Below are 17,284 nucleotides of genomic sequence, written 5' to 3'. Positions count from 1 at the left end.
CTGACAGAATTCCAGACCATGGTGCTCTCCTGAATGGTCAAAACATCTCTTGTGTCATGGTTCTGTTCAACAATGTTCTTCCTTGTTATTCTGCTTTCTTTTAATTTCTGGAAGCCCCTGAAGATACAAACCCAAAACAGAGCAAAAAAGGTTTATACTAGATTTGTAAATACCTGTAAAGAGATGAAATCCAAATCATCTCCCCAGTATACAACTGACACAACATAAAGAATTTTGAGTAAATAAATAAATGACTAAACTTTATGAACATTGCCTTTCTGTGGTTATTGTCATGAATGTCATGAAAAGATATTTCACTTCACAAGTAATACACCAAAATGTCAGATGAATATAAATTATTATTGGGGGAAAAACATTAACTCATCTTTATCTCATCATGAAAAAGCAATACTGTAATCAAATGAGAGCTTGCCACCCAGTAGACTTAATATGATAGCTAAAGCAACAGGAACAGAAACATTTGATGTGGCATGCAAGCATAACCCGTAAAGAGTTGTAGAAACCTGAGAGACTCTCCTTGATGGGTAAGTGTTATAGTTCAAGTAATGGTAACATACAGGATCCCTTGAAAATGAAACCAGTAATTGGCAGGAAACTATTTTAAGGAGTGTTTACAGAATAAAGGATGGTGGCACACTGCATCTCCACCATTTATCATACCGATGATGATAGACCTGAGTTCAATTCAAAATAATGCTTATTTGGCCTAAGATTCCTAACACTATATTATTCCCCATGTAGTAGTATTTACATGAAACCTTGCTAGCAGCCTGGTCAATATGTTATTGCTGTGGTCCTTCAGCTGCTCCCTGTTTGAGGTCGCCACAGCAAATCATCTGATCCACATACTTTGATTTAGCAGAGGTTTTAAGGTGACCTTCCTGACAGAACCCTCCCATTTTATCTGGACTTGGGACCAGTGCTGAGAGTTAACCCTTCAGTGGGTTGGCTCCCTGCTGGGGAATTGAACATGGGCCACAGCAATGAGAGCACAGAATCCTGCCACTGGTCAAGCCTGGTCAACTTAGTTTTAAAAACTGTAAATGGGTATGGAAATGCATTTTGGCAAATTAATTGAGAAGTTTGCCAGACATTTTCCAATTACCATTTGTTTGGCTGAGTACATGTCTGTGGAAGTAATACAAGCAGCCGATATTCATTTACAAACTTGCCATTAATCAAAGTACAACTAAACACAGCATTTTACTAAGACTTTCTGTTTGGGAAAAATATACCATGCAAATAGGAATCCAGTGGAAGGTGGTTAAAAAAATACCATTTCTTCCTATGTTCCACATTTATTACTTTGACTGTTTTATGGGGCCAATGATTTTAGTAGATGTGTTCATGGAATTGCATGTGAAGCATCTATAATGGATGGATGCATGCAAGAGCAACCAACACTTTCATCTGGCATCACCATTCGATAATTAAAAATGTCACATAGATCTTCGAACTATCAAATAATTTTACAAAATGGAAGCTCCAAATTGAATCAACAAAATCCATAACATTTTTTGCCCATGTTTAGAAATATGGCACTGATTACAGTTGCCATCTTGGTAAGGATTTGTTAAAACAAATTTGGTCATTTGCTTCCTTCTAGTAGCAAGAACCACTTGCATGAATTTGATTCTTGCAACACAACTCTGTTTAGGATGGTACATGTAGTATAACCACTTAAACAGAGCTAAATTAGATCATAAACATTACCATAATAGAGCTTTTACACTTTTTTTGTATATACAAAGTATTCAAGACAAAAGCCACCACAAACCAGCAGTGTTCCAATGACAACCAAGTCTGAGAGAACCACTTCCATTTAAACATTCTCTTCAAAGAGGAAGAAAATTATATAAGTGTGGCAGTGGGTGTGTGGTCAAATACTGGTTATGAAGCGGGGAGGAGTCATAGAGAACTTGCAAGTAATGACTAAGTGTCTACACATTTGTGCTGCTAATGAAAGCCTATGTATATGTTCTGTGTCCCAGAACCTTACCCTAGAGTTTTTAAAAATGATTTTAGTTATGTTGAAAAAAGTAGTACAAAAAGTGCCTGCAGTGTCCTCAACTTCTCTCCTCTGACAAACCGGGATATCACAGTAGTGCTGAAAAACCAGGAGTGAGGGCTGATTTGCCCAGATGGAAACATTTGCTCTTATGAAGATTACCCAGTTCCTAAAAAATCATCTTAGGACGACAGCAGCATTTTCAGTGTCCAGCAGAGGCAGAGGATCGACTCATGCTAGAGAACTTAAAACATCATACTGACACTCCAGCTGCAATTATTCCCACCCATAGCCCAAGCCACCCTCATAACAATGACTACACAGGATGTTCCAGATGGCTTTGTACTTCCAGGACCGGATTTTTTGGTGGGCCACTGATCAAGCTGGGCTGTTCCACTTATCCATAATGATCACAGTGGGGTAAATATTATAACTTGGTGGATTTATGTCAGTCCCTCAAAGCCTGATTCAATTTGAGGCATTGAAGAAAGCAATTAGCTATCAACCACTATCAATTGGTGGTTGTGCCTATTGAATTCTGGGGACAAACATATTTTATGGAACCAGCAGTTAGTCCACTGATTATATGAGTAAACTGGACGAACTTCTGACGAGCATCTGTTGGATGGGACCTACAGCGGGATAGAATGGTGTAGGCTTCATTAGCATGGACTTGGAATGGTCCCTTATTCGTGTTTTCTGTGGGGATTGACACTCTACGTGAGGGTGTTGCAGCCAGGAGCCAGCCTAACCTCCCCTATTTTTCAATTATTGAGGATAGGTTTCATATAATGTACATGTAAATGTATACAGGACATTCAAAGAAATGTAGAAATTATCCAGTCATTATTATTATTATCCTGTGGAAGGACTTTTAGAATAGGACAAAACCAAATGGCCCATTTGACTAGCCATGTTCATCTTGGTACGCTGGTGGTGTTTATGATGCAGAGAATGTCAGTTCACAAAGGCAACATCAATGTAGTCATGCACATTATTCAAAGTCCTTTTCACTAAAATTGTCTTAATTGTCTAATGGCCCTTGCCGGTCCATTAGAATAATGCACATGAGAGTACTGCTGTGAATTAATGCCTTAGACCAGAGAGGCTGGAGGAAGCAATCCAACTGGCAGTCAACCAACTGGTGGCATACCCGGGGGCATGACTTCCCCTTATGTCTTTCCCACACTTCTCCTATTCCCACTCTCCAGAGTACTGGTGGTCAATGCAACCCATTACCTAAAGGCCAAGGCATTACATTCATGCTACAAACACTCTGATTTATTACCACCTGCAGACAGGTGGTTTGTTTGAACTGAATTAAACTCTTTTTGAAAAAGGTTTGTTCACCAATAAATATGTGATTACTTGGGTCACGGACAGGGGCATTCCCAAATTGATAAGACAGCAGTAATTGCAACTTTGCTGAAATCCAAGACTTAAAGGAGGTGAGTTGTTGGTGGCAGGCTATTTTCACAGGTTTGTGCCTCATTATTTGGACACCACAAGCCTCTGGACTGACCTCACTAAAATAAAGCACCAGAGCCAGTTTAGTGGATGGATCCATGCCAACATGCCTTTACCTATATGAGAGGTCTTCTTTGTGGAGGCGCTCTTTCCATCTCCTGACATGCAGAAGAATGCTGCAGATGGGGGCAGGATTATATTAAAATCAAGTATTTTTTAAAACCATGAATCGTTAGTTTTGTTCTCTCGCACAAAACCTCCCTTCAGTGTTCTCATTTCTCCTTCCCATCTACCAGGGTATCACACATATTAATAACGACACAGACAGCACAAAATATGTAGCACTGTAATAACTTTACAGTGGTAGGGCAAACAATAAATGGACATAAAACAGCATTTTTAAGTTTGGGGGTGCTGATAATTAAACAAAGAAAACTCCACCATATCCAGCCTAGGTCGTTACTAAATACTTACAGGATAATTATACATATGTGGTAATGTGTCCACATGGCCCATACAGTATTTAGACATATCTCAGCCCATAAAATGTATATAGTAAGTTTGAATACATTTATGAAGGTATTTAAATTAATATACAAGGACACTTTAAATGAGATTCAACAAGCAGCTTAGAACTATCAGATCATTTTAATTAAAAGTGGAAAAGTGGAAACAAACTGTATTTATTTGAACAATACAATTTTACAAGGTTCCTAAAATTAACATATGTCTGACTGTTACACCATAACAGGCACACCCCGACAGTCATGAGCTCTTTTATGTAATGCCATCAGGTAATAACAGTCATTACAATGTGCACTATTATTTGCTGCACAGTCATTATTCTGTAAGTGTGTATTGGTGACCTAAAAATACCTGGTGCCACAATGCACATGTTTACCTGTTTAATGGTTGTGATGCAATGTGCAATGGTTGAGATGCCTTTAAAAAAATATTAATCTTGAATAAGCATTGAATGCCGCTGCAAACTCATTCTATGTTATTGAAATGATAGCCCATGAAGTCCACGGTAAAGAAAACCTATTATCAGAGACAAGGAGATTGCGGACTATTGAAGAAAAAAAGACAGGTGTCATTGGGAACTTACAGTGACTGTGAGATGGTGTTTAACTCTTGTCTTGCTACATTGGGTTGGTGATGTCTGAGGTCAGGGAAGCCAGTGATGTAACAAGAGTCTGCAAAGAAAACGAGCCATGACCCCAAGCGATCAGGAGCCATGACTTGTGAACAGGAAAGAAACGAGAGATGACAGGTCTTAACTGACTCCTCGAACACTAGAGGAGTCTCATGTGACAAGGACAGGCGCGCAGGACAACCGTGACTGTGCGATATTATTTCTGCTGTGGAGAAACTCTGCCCCACGCAGCAGACACATCAGCAGGAAAGTGTAATAGATATGCACTGGGAATGCAATAAGAAAATGTGAAAGGAAAATCATAGAAAACCTTTAGAGATATTTTCACAGTGCCGTGTGAATTTGGATTCAGTGTAGGCATCTATGAACGGGTAACAATGTTTACCCTCTTGTATTGTAGTACAAAAATAAATAAGTATATTAAAATCTCAATCTGTCACAGCCTTTGGACAGTCACTGGGTTCATCACATACACATTAACTCAGAAATGGCACAATATTTTACTTCAGCAAATCAGATGCTATTAACGTGGGTGAGATAACAAAATAGATACAGTACAGTGCATTGCTCTACATTGCCCCAGACAAAGTGTCAAATACATTTACCTTTCCACCTATCTCACTTACTGTACATTATAAATATTTATGACAACTATAAACCCTACTGTATTCCAGTGACTTTGGACATTTAATGGCGGCAAATCAACTTTGATCCTGTTGACTGTAAACCATATCACACAGATAGCATCAGCCATCAGATGCCAAGCACTTACTATTTAACATTCATGGACAATGCATTAAAGAAGGACAAAACCTGGGGGCTGAAGCAGAGCCCTGAAACGGCAGCCTTCTCTGTGGATTATCAACTTGTAATTGAGACCAATCAGTCGAGATGAGCTGCAAGCAAGCTTTAGTAATAGCCACAAAAGACAGAGCTAGATAAATTGGCCATTGTTGGCCAACTGTCTTTTGTGCACAGGTGGCAATTACGAAGTCTGATCATGGGGGTGGAACAGTGTTGCTGTTGTGGCAATGAGCTATGGATGCAAAAGCAGTGACTTTTACCTGTCTGAATGTCTGTTGGTCAATAATTTATGCCCCTCGCTTCATTGTCCTTAAAAACTCATACGAAGGTGGGAGGATCAGGCTCACTTTTCTTATTAAGTCAGATCTGAAATTTTAATGGGCAACCCATCCTTCCCTGAACCACATGGACACTGGCCAATTTGCGGATTTGAATGTAGGCTTCCTGTCGGTGATGTGCAAGGACAATTGTTCCTGAAAAGCCGTGGTGTTACTGTTCTGATCTGATTCTGTTTGGGGCCACCCAATCTACTGCAAGGGGATGAAGGTTATAAAACTTTTAACTGTGTCAAAGGAACAATGATACACTGAGATGTGTGTGGCAGGCCTTCATGTATTATGCAGCACTTAGTTAACTAGCTGCTATTGTTTAATTTCTGTGTAAGGTTACGTTCTGATAACCATGCATTAGGATATAACAAATCTCAGCCACAGGAAGGGGGGAATCTAGTTAGAAACTTGGTGCTGGTTGTGTAGCAAGGTTTGGGATTTAGCATAAATACAAAGATCAACACCACAGAGGTAAGTATGTCTTATGAATTGATTCTCTTTTTCTGGATTGTCATTTATATAGTTTTTTTTAGAACATTGCATGCATATATATCTGCATTATAAATCAGTTTAAACAATTTAGCTAGGAATTACTATATAGCTAATTACTAAGATTAATCATCTTCACTTTTTTTCCATGATATACGATATGTCTGTTAAATCATTTACCTCATTTAGTACAATATTTAACCTTTTTCTTACTAGTTAACCAGTTTATATGCTGGTGGAAACTGTTGAGATGCTGTTTGTTGAATACTGATAAAGCTTGTCATGCTCACCAAAGAGCTGGCACCCTGTAAGGGCTTGTAAACATCAACACACTGCTCCCCGGTGTATTTCACCAGTGGTCTCTGTCAAGTCTCCAAGACCTCACCGGTGAATTATTAAAGCCTAACAACCTGCTGAAATACCAAACTCAGTTGAGTGGTTTAATTAAATTTCTCTTTCAGTTCTTTCAGGACATTCGACCTTCTGTTTACAGTAAAAGGATCACAGTTCACAGTGTGATGTATTTCTGTTTCTTTCTTCAACACCGTGCAGTAAAGTTTAGTTCCAATGCAGACAGTGAATAATTGTAATTTACTTCTGCTACATAATATCTATTAGTAACTATGTATGTATTAATATCTGCCACACACACACATGGATAGAAATATCTGACAGTTTTGACCTTGTGGGGACATTTGGTCCCCACTAAGATATAAAAACATGCCTATATGCTAATATAGACTAAAAACTCATACACCAAGGGGAGTACCTCTCAGCTCAGCAGTAAAAAAGCAAACACAGACTTCTGGCTGCAGAACAAATCAACCTGATCAAGCTGACAGGACAGCCAGTGTCACCATCACATCACTGATGCCACACGACATACGGGTATTATTTTCAAGGGAGATTTTAAATTAAAGGAAATGTCTCAAAACGTATGATTCTTATTAATAATGACTAAACATACAACTGTAAATAAAACCCTACTGTGAAGTTCAGAGCAGCTGAAATGACCATGACAGTCAAAATTCACAACACACAGAGCAGCATGACAGTTTGCAGCCGAATTTTAATGGCAGTGTGTGGGTTCTATATAATAAATCATTCCATCAGAGTATGGTGGTAATGTATGGAATAGGGTTAGATTTGTTACATTTGTTAATCCGATGCTGTAGTCAACCAAAATACAAGAAAGGTTTGGACAGGGTAACACTGACAAAGGTGTCCAGACTTTAGCCGTAATTACACTGAAACATAGCACGTGTCTGACCTCTAGTGGACAGCGTCATGAAACAAGATCACTGATTGTTGATCGCCTTACGAGTTTAAACATTTACACAAGGTATCATGGAAATCTAAATGCAAATTAAACGGATATCTTTCAAAGTCATTCATACACATAAACAAGAAAAATGTAGTCAACAGAAACAATGATCATTAGAAAAGAACAAAAAAAAGAAAAGGTGTATCAAGTAAATCTTTTAGCAAGCTTTAAAGTCCTTACATTAAAGCACATTAATGATAGGTCTCTTAGATAACCATACTTATAAAATCATATATGTGCATGGCTATCAAATACATAATGTTCAACTGAAATAATCTTATCGAAATCTTATATAGCTGCAAGTTGCAGGAACGTGGGAAGGTGTTTCGCGTTACTGGGGAGCTAGAATTTTAAGCAGCACAAATGTGTCATGCGCTATCTATATATATATTAATGTTATAATTATTTAATAAAATAAATTCTGAAAGTTCTGCAGCAGTAACCTTAGCACCTCCACTTCCCACATCCTTGGCAAGCCGTAATCTGAGAATCCAAGCAACCTTAGCTAATGTCCTCAGTGGCCCATTATTCCCAAATGACACAGAAGGCTAAAGAGATCATAAATTGTTCATATTAAATTGATCATAATAGTGTTGCCCAGCGCTAACCGTGTGAAATGCTTTCTGAAAGCTGACTGGGTGATGATGGCCAAAGTAACCCAGTATACTTTGGATAAAGTATCAGCTTGATCAGCCTTACCCCTGTGACTGACACAACTGTAAGAAAAATACATGAAGTAGTTTGGATTCATCTGAGTCTGTAGTTTCTTATACAACCTACCAATTATGTTTAAGGGGGTAGGTTACCCAGCAGCCGCTGCACCTCATGAAATCACCCGCAACTCCTGAATCACTAATTGCTAATGATTATTCTTTTCTCCGCTAGAACTCTTTATCTTGCTTGAATCAAGATCACATCATGTTTTTGCGCCCGAACACTCTGAGACGAACAAAAACGCTGATTGTACCCCAGGCCTCGTCACCCAACATCAGCATCTGACCTCACTAATGCTCTTGTGGCTGAATGAGCAAAAATCCCACAGCCATGTTTAAAAAATGAGGTTATTATTATTACACAGCAAAAAGGGATCTGATATGAAATAGAAATGTTTCCACAAACCATTGACCATATTGTATAGTGCATTGTATTTTAGACTCATTCCATGTAACCAGTTCCATTCAATAAACATTTTAACACAGAGAACAGAGAACTGATCAATAAATGTTTGATATCTTACAAAATATCTGTTCATGAAGTAGCATTAGTAGCAGAAATTTGGAACAGGAGTTATTCATAGAAGTAACCCATTCTGCCAGCATGTAGCATTTGGCAAGACTACAGACTACAGACTTAGACTACAAATTTGACCAGCATGGTCATGTGTGGTCATGTGCAAAACAAACTTTATGGAAAACTGGTAATGTTTTTCGGCATAATTTAATGTTTTAAACTAACAGTTAACATTTTAAGTCAGCAAGGAACGCTACATAGGCAGAATAACATGATTTGATTCCACTGCTGTTAAGCTTTTAAAATGTAATTTATCATGACAGGTACTGCTGCTTGAATTTTCAACCTCTGACCATGACAGTGTATGGGGGTATAGCTCAGTGGTAGAGCATTTGACTGCAGATCAAGAGGTCCCTGGTTCAAATCCGGGTGCCCCCTGCCTGTTCTTTAATTAATTTGGGCTACTGATCTGCTTTGTCTGTTATGGTGTTGGATTGAAGCTACATTATACTGCCAAAAGTTCTCCAAATCACTGAATTCAGGGATTAGGCTTGGCCCCTTAGTTCCAGTGAAAGGAAATCTTAATATTAACTGCACAAAGCAAGGTCCATAAAGACATGGATGAGTGAGTTTGGTGTGGAGGAACTTGACTGGCCTACACAGAGTCCTGACCCCAAACCCATAGAACACCTTTGGGATGAATTAGAGCGGAGACTGCGAACCAGACCTTCTCGTCCAACATCAGTGTCTGACCTGACAAATGCACTTCTAGAGGAATGGTCAAAAATCACCAAATAAACACACTCCTAAACCATGTGGAAATCCTTCCCAGAAAATTTGAAGCTGTTATAGCTGCAAAGGGCAGGTCAACTCCATATTACATTCATGTGCATGGGTCTCCGATTATGCATTTATCTAATCAAGCAAATGAATCGCTAACTTAATGTTTACATCAGAATGAAGAAATAATGTGATCTCTGTAACTATGATCGTGGCCTGGTTGTTGGTGAGAGATGGGCTGGTTTGAGCATTATAGAAGCTGACCATAGGGGGGCGGAAAGGGGGCGGGGTGATAACGGACTGCTGGCGTTGTCAGATTGTTATCACTAGCTTTAACAAACGAGGCTTTTGCAAGTTGTTGCAAATTCATTATAGACGAGATCAGACGATTTCTCCGGTCCAATAATACTATTAAAAAAAAGAAGTGTATGGACTTTTACTTTCGAGGGAAGTGACGTCACTCCCATGCGGCCTCTTTCCGCTCGAGCTTTGGTGCTGGACGGGCAGTAGGGAAGTCAAACAAATTCCTTAGCACTAGCTCTCTTTCGGATTGTACTCTTATTTATTTTTTCTGGAGTCAGACATCATGCCCATGTACCAGGTAAAGCCCACGACCCCGGGTGACATAAAGGTTGATTTGCCAACGTGCATGTACAAGTTACCGAATATCCACGCGCAGCATGGAAGCAGCTGCGCCGAATATGCGCTACAGGTAAATCCGTTTATCACGGAGCTGTCACTGCTTTCGGGAAGCTGTTCCGTGTGTTTATAAGTGAATATAGCATGCGTTCTGTCGGAGAAGCCAGCTGACTTTCGATCCACCGCTATAGGTAGCAAATGCGCCCTCGTTTAATAAAGCCGGCTGACGCAACTGACTTTAGTTATGGGCAATTTGTGTGTTGGAGCTGTTCATGTCTGCGCAGCTTTCTGCGCAGCCGTATTATTCACACTATACATAATAATCTGAAAAACAAAAGAATAATCTGTGTTTAGGCTCATGCACATAAACAAGATTCTGACATATAAATACATAGAAACCTTGCTATGTCAAGACAATGTATTCAAAGGTGTTGAATATCATCAGCTATTATACAGAGTATTCTGCAACAGCACAGACTTGACTCTTTTTGAATGACATGTTATTTTATGAATTCTTTTTTTTTCCCCACTCATGACATATTTGGTTCAATTTTTAATATGTTCAATTTGCTTTTTAGTTAAGGACATGAAAGTATATACATGAGGATTAGAATGAATTTTGAGGCAAATCTCAGACAGTCATTTGTCAGACTTGGGCTTAATATTTAATGTGAGAAAAGAGCATAGAGTTGTAAAATGTATATGTATATGCCTTTAAACATTTGTCAAATGTTTCATCTTGTTTTACATTGTGCATGTTTTGTCACTCTTTCAGAATGGGGAGGTGGATCCTGCCCTTAAAGCACTGGAGGCGCGCCAGGACGAGATCATGCGGAAGCTTTATGAGCTGAAAGCAGCAGTAGATGGCCTGGCGAAGACAGTCACTACTCCAGATGCTGACATGGATGTCACAACAATGCCACAGACCACTACAATGTCTGCCTTCACGGGCACAGCTGATCTGGATGCTCTCCTCGGCAAGGTCAGCAAGTCCTCTATATTTGTTTCTTTGGTTATTGGACTGTTTTTCTGTCTTGGTGCAGGAATGAAACTTAAAAATAGCTTCACCTGTCATGTTTTTAATTCCACATAACAAACCTGAAAGAGCAACAACTTCAAGCCTAGCCAGATGCAATGAAATGTTTATTAAGGTGCTTACAAAATTGTCTATTTTTATGTTTTAGGACCCAGGTGCTCTGAGAGATATAGTGATCAATGCCAACCCTGCCAGTCCACCACTGTCTCTGCTGGTGCTGCACGGGCTTCTGTGCCAGAGTTACCGTGTGCTCTCCTCCGTGCATGTGCACTCGTCTGTCTCCAGTGTGCCTCCTCAGCTGCTCTCGTGCTTAGGTCCTCGCCATACCGATAGCCATACCCGCCAAGGCTTCCAACTAGGGTTTACACTAATATGGAAAGATGGTAAGAGAAAGAATGACAATGAAATGAAAGTGTTCAAAGAAGTTTTGTTCCTGGAATGCAACCTTCATTTGGCAGCAATACAATTAATAGTGGCGACAATCTGGTTCAACTTGTCCCTGAAGTCTTTAAGTAATGCTGAGATATATGGCTTTTGGCATAAAAGCATGGAGTCAAACCCACTTTTCTATAACATATCTATATGAAACCCCTTTTTGGCATTCATATAGATATGTTAAGGGTGTTGTGAAATGACGGCTATGATAAGTTTACAATCTGATTGGCTGACGAATCGTGCTGTTCATTTAATGCTGCACAGGAATAGCATCAGAAACTGGGGAAATTCTAGGATTTTTCTACTTGGAATTTGCACTCACACAATGTTAGGTAACAGACAATTTTCCGGTGTTGTTTTTCAGAGTTGTTTCTGAACGTATATTTATTTATTTATTTTTATAAGAATACAGTAAGTACTAATGACCTGGAGGGTTATAGAGAGATCATGCTATAGACTTTTTTATTTTTTGTGTCTTGTTCCTACATAAACGCTGAAAAATGAAGAATATCCAGTCAGACAGATTCTAGATAAAGTATTTTTAATTTCATTGCTTATGCTAAACTTAATTTGTTGCAAAACACCAGCATCCTGTGCTCCATTCTCAGCTCTGGTGTGAGCTTGGTGTTTGATTTTATTCAGTTTTTTGGATGCACAAAAACGAATTTTGTTACTCAATTCAATCACGTTGAACCGAAGTACATATTTAAATAAAGTACCCTTTTTTTTCTAGTAAGTTTCTGTTTTCTTTTTAATATAGAAAAAATTGCTCTCTTTCTAAAAGGACCTAAGCAGAGTGAAGTGTTTATTAGTTTTCCACTTAAAGGAAGCATCCTTTTAATACAGAAAAACATAACTATAGTTTACCTGGTCATCATTGTTCTGTGTTGTTATGCAGAGTTAATGTGTAAATGTAATCTCTCTTTCCATCCAGTGCCAAAAGTGCAGATGAAGTTCAGCACGCAAAGTATGTGCCCCATTGAGGGTGAGGCCAACGTGGCACGCTTCCTCTTTCGGCTACTGGGCTCCGAGCCGAAGGACCCGATTGTTGCCACACAGTTGGACAGCTGGGTGGATACGGCCTTCTTCCAGCTGGCAGAGGGGGGCAGTAAGGAGCGTGCGGCTGTGCTGCGCTCACTCAACAGCGCTCTGGGCTGCTCGATATGGCTGCTGGGCCACGAGCCCTCATTGGCCGACATCGTGTGCGCGTGCTGCATCCTTCAAGACGGCCAGGCCTCGTCCACTCCTGCCAACGTGCAGCGCTGGCTCCAGGCATGCAGGAATCTCGAGCACTTCCACTGCATCACCCCTTTGCTGCAGTGAGCGAGTCTGCTAAAATGGGTTAAGATAAAGACGAGACATTTATATAAGGTTTAAGTAAAATGAATAAGAGGAAATGTCATATTATTCTACACAGAATTTCAGATAAGCTAAAGGGGCCTCGGTGGTAGGTGATAGTACTTATATCTGCCAAGTTATTACCTTTACCTGTAACTCGCTTTAGGGCAGGTGAGCCTCAAACTAAAGCCTGTCCATCTACAGTTCTATATGAATATTTAGGTATTTGGATCATTATATAATGTAAACTGTCTATAACTGAATCCGGACCACTGTCATAATCACGGTGCAAAGAAAATATTGGCACTTAATATAGTGAATTCTGGCTATGAATGCTGTCTCCCTCCACATGGTGCCTAACATGATAGTGTACTGAGTTTATGCGGAATATTACTTGTGGTGTTGAGCGGTTTAAATGTGAAGCAGAGGAGCTACTGGACGTGTACGAGATGTATGACAGATACTTTCTAATGTCTTTTTTCTTAAAACCTATTAAAAGTTTTCACATTGAGTCAAACTTGTTTTGCAGTCGTTTTTTGTCTGCTCGTGCAGAACGCTTGCATTATGTGGGTTGAGCCAGTAGATGGCACAATAGTTCTTCTGGCCCTGATGCCCATCTTATTTCCTGTGCTTACAACTTCAATATCTTTCAAAACGTTTCAGCTCCCAGAAGCATCACTGCATTAAGATCATCATTAAATGCTGGAGTGAGCATCGTACTGAATACTCTTTATGATGTCCTTAGGGAACTGCAGCTAGACCTTTTTTTTTTTTTTTTTTTTTTTTTTAAAGCATGTATGTTTTATTCATGGGTATCTAATCTAATTCGATTATCATTTTCCTGGATATGAAATTAACTAGGGGGGAAAAATAGAGCCATAGTATTTCAGTATCATTTGAAAAACATTAAAACAAAAGAAAGCCATGCGTTATCTATAATTGGAGTGCCTTCTAGAATTATTGGCACCCTTCAAAATATGAGGAAATGTGATTATAGTATTATCAGTAAACAACTGAAAATATCCAAAAAAAAGGGGGGGGGTGATTTATCTCTTTTTTTTTTCATTGTTAGTTTTATATTAAAATATTATATTATATTTATTATATTATATTATATTTCTAAAACTATTAATGTAGTTAATAGAGTTTTCTTTCACAAATACAGGCCGGAATTATTGACATGCCTAAGGAATATTTGAAAATAAATGCTAGATAATTTGCCTCAAGCCAAATTAACAAGTCTGTTGTTTGTAATGTAATGTCCTGTTTCCTGGGGTATAAATATAATGTCATTCACATTGTAAAATTTGTGTGTACAGTGATTTTTGACACAAATCAGATAATGGGAAAAATAACACAAACACATATAAATACCATTAAACATAAATGGGCATATTCTAAGAAAAAGCCTCCTAACTGAAGCAGTTAGTTTTGCCCAGATTTCAGTCCAGGATTAATCTGTCCCTCTAAACAGTGAGGAGAATAGTGAAGGAGGGGAAGAAACATTTTTAGATTATAGATTTCGAACTGCAATATAGCTGATGCTCGTGGTTATCAAAGAAATAAAACCAATTATTAAATGCCACTTTGATTGCAATAAGCTGCTCGGAAGTGCATCCTTCCTGAGAGCATCTCATACAACCAAGTGTTATTAGAAGTCCAGTCGGCGTTGTGTGTGGATCTCTCATGTCAGGTAACCATCAATAAATTCTGTGATTAAAGGGGACTGCGTGCAAGGAAATGTTCCTGATGCCCACGCTAAAATATATTGGAGAACACTGACGTTTTGTGGCTGGTTGCCTAAAACCAGGTTGCCTCTGCCAGGAGCTTCAGACTTGGCAATAAATCTAGCTTTCAGTAAACCGAGTCAACCCTATACTTCCAGTTCGACAAAGAACTGGTTAAAGATTATTTCCCAAGAATATAAAGTAGCTGAAAAAGTTCTGTATGAAGGAGTGGACTACGATCCTGCTACAAGTGTCTCCAACATTGATAGATTTTCTCGGAAGTGACTCAGTGCTGTCTCTGCAAGGCAGGATCACAAAATAGGAATTGTAAGGCTGCTGGTCAGTTTAAAATAAACAGTATGTAGCAATGACAACAGGGTTTTTGTTTTTGAATGAAGAACATTTTAAAATAAAACTAAACAGCGTTCATTTTTAGCATCTGTTATTGTTACAGATTAATTTTTGCTCATTTTCATGAAGGGCAATACTCTTAGAGGGCACTGTACATACTGATAGCATTAAACAGGTAAGTGATTGATAAATGAAATAAAATATATTGAATATGTCTGATCAAAGTAAGATGAAAGAATGGCTTAAGATAGTATTCAATTAAATTTTATTTAATTTTGTTTTAAAATTGGATAGGGTTTAAATGATCATTAGACTAAAATCAATCAGTCCAATCTGGCAGTGCTGGTCTGTATTAGCTCAAAACCACTGGACACCCATTCATGAACATACTGCAGAGTATAGTTTATACAACATTAAACCCTCTAAACTCCTAGCTTATTATTCAGTATGTATTATGAATTATTCAGTAAGTACGGTATAAATTAAACGCATAGGTACATAATTAGGAGAGTGAGGAAGCAAGAACCTTAAATCTAAAGCAAGTCTCTTTTTTTCTGTTGTCCTGCTCATTTGGTCAAACATCTTTTACTTCCTCCTGGTGCTGAGGAGCAATCCACATGTACAGCCTGGAGCTACGTGGTATTGCAATGGACAGTGCCACTTGGAGACCGTGGAAATGGCTTCAGGCTGCTGTTGCTGCTATTGGTTTTGTACTGGAAGCTCCGTCATTGAACATTTGATGGCTTTGGCAAAAAATGAATTCCTCAGTTGCTCAAAAGCTCCTTTTACACAACTGTGCTTGACTATATCATGTACATTTATAGCAGGGAAATAATATTTGTCAAATTTGTTGTAATATCTCCATTCTAACCGCCTTTAGCCTATTCCTCTTGACATATCTGTTATAACACAGGAAGGCTGCTGAGGATGGTTTCACATTGACAGCCTAAAGTTTCATGAGTTGACTGTGAATGATATCATGAGTACTTAGAGACTATGAAGATGGACTGCAATTGAAACAAACACTTTTGCACTCAAGTCTCCATCAGTGAAGTAGAATTAATTTCCTGGTTATATATTTGCACTTTTTCACCATTTAGTACACAGTTATAGAAGGGAAATGATTTATAATCACACTCTGGTGTCACCTAGAAGAGCATAGGCTCCTTTTCGAGTCCTCTCAAATTTTCTTTCTCATTTTGTCTCAGGGAGTTTTTCCTTGCTACAGTTTCCTCTGGCCTGCTCATTAGGGATAAATCTAAATTTAACTGTTAAACTTTAGCATTTTTATTCTGAATGTTTATATTCCTGTAAAGCTGCTTTGTGACAGTGTCCATTATTAAAAGTGCTTCACAAATAAAATCGAATTGAATCGAATTTACCTTTTACCCAAAGTCTCAGAAATGTACTTTATTAATTTAGTAATTTATTTGCCAGTAGAAGTGTATTTTCATTTTGTTTTCAGAGTTGCATGTACATGATAGTCAAAATGTCTTTAAGTCAAAGGGAAACAATAATGCTTCTAGGTCACACCCTACAACAGCATGTTTTCTCCTCAGGAAGCTAAAAGCCATTAGCAAATAACAAACAAACCCTAAGTAATGTGTTTTTCGCTTGCTGTTTGAAGAATGTGTGAGTTTAATTGATTGGTAACATCCTTGAAATGCAGGATTTCTTTTACAACATCTTACTATTTAAGATTATGAATAAAAAACATAAAACCCCATATCTGCCTGTAAGACTGGATCTGCCTATTATTTTAAGAACATAATATTCTGATCACTGAGTGAATAAAAGATCTACAGTATAGTAGTCAGTCAAAATGGACATTTCATAAGCCCATTATAATAGCCTGATATTTTAGTATTCACACAGCGAGACCAGAATGGACCGTTTGAACAGCCTTCGCTTTTCTACAGCTACATTTCAACAATTAGGTAATCTAAAAATATGTAAGTATAATGTAAACATAACAAAGCATTGACCATTCAGTCCAGTATACTAAGTGATGGAGTATCTTAATTCTCTACCTTGTTAAATACTAATATTAATTTCAAATGATTTGTTTCACACCCGCCTCTGGTGGTACCACCACAGCTGGAAGCTCTGCAACATGTTCTATGTTTCACTTGCACACCATAAATTAACAC

At 38.5% G+C, this 17,284-nt stretch overlaps 2 protein-coding genes and 1 non-coding gene across 4 annotated transcripts in view; all 3 read left to right on the top strand.

Annotated features, from left to right (window-relative positions):
- The window catches only part of pvalb8 (parvalbumin 8), a 2,707-nt gene extending 2,443 nt beyond the window's left edge, over nucleotides 1-264 (top strand). Inside the window, exon 5 of the mRNA XM_058406521.1 lies at nucleotides 8-264. Within this exon, the coding sequence (XP_058262504.1) occupies nucleotides 8-33 (26 nt within the window). The 3' untranslated portion in view covers nucleotides 34-264. The remainder of the gene's footprint in view (nucleotides 1-7) is intronic.
- Nucleotides 265-9,194: 8,930 nt separating this feature from the next.
- Nucleotides 9,195-9,266, top strand: trnac-gca (transfer RNA cysteine (anticodon GCA)). Its single transcript has one exon. It is a non-coding gene; the product is annotated as a tRNA-Cys (tRNA).
- A 787-nt stretch (nucleotides 9,267-10,053) lies between these two features.
- aimp2 (aminoacyl tRNA synthetase complex interacting multifunctional protein 2) lies at nucleotides 10,054-13,573 on the top strand. Of its 2 annotated transcripts, none has more exons than XM_058375725.1 (4): nucleotides 10,054-10,320; nucleotides 11,023-11,229; nucleotides 11,432-11,666; nucleotides 12,653-13,573. In XM_058375725.1, the coding sequence occupies exons 1-4, from the start codon at nucleotides 10,195-10,197 to the stop codon at nucleotides 13,039-13,041; spliced, it is 957 nt and encodes a 318-aa protein (XP_058231708.1). In that variant the 5' UTR covers nucleotides 10,054-10,194; the 3' UTR covers nucleotides 13,042-13,573. The 2 variants fall into 2 exon arrangements, with proteins under 2 accessions (XP_058231708.1, XP_058231715.1); XM_058375732.1 differs by having other exon boundaries at nucleotides 10,058-10,209.
- The last annotated feature ends 3,711 nt before the right edge of the window (nucleotides 13,574-17,284 follow it).

This window comes from Hemibagrus wyckioides, linkage group LG02 (assembly GCF_019097595.1).
Source record: "Hemibagrus wyckioides isolate EC202008001 linkage group LG02, SWU_Hwy_1.0, whole genome shotgun sequence".
Taxonomy (NCBI): Eukaryota; Metazoa; Chordata; class Actinopteri; order Siluriformes; family Bagridae; genus Hemibagrus; species Hemibagrus wyckioides.
The sequence above is the reverse complement of the archived record's forward strand: the minus strand, read 5'-3'. Positions and strand labels throughout refer to the sequence as shown.

Bases quoted from the DNA above. Each gene is read 5' to 3' on its own strand.
- aimp2 (XM_058375725.1), top strand. From the start codon at position 10,195: ATGCCCATGTACCAGGTAAAGCCCACGACCCCGGGTGACATAAAGGTT. The intron at 11,230-11,431 runs GTCAGCAAGTCC...TTTATGTTTTAG, and splicing joins TGGATGCTCTCCTCGGCAAG to GACCCAGGTGCTCTGAGAGA. The intron at 11,667-12,652 runs GTAAGAGAAAGA...CTTTCCATCCAG, and splicing joins TACACTAATATGGAAAGATG to TGCCAAAAGTGCAGATGAAG.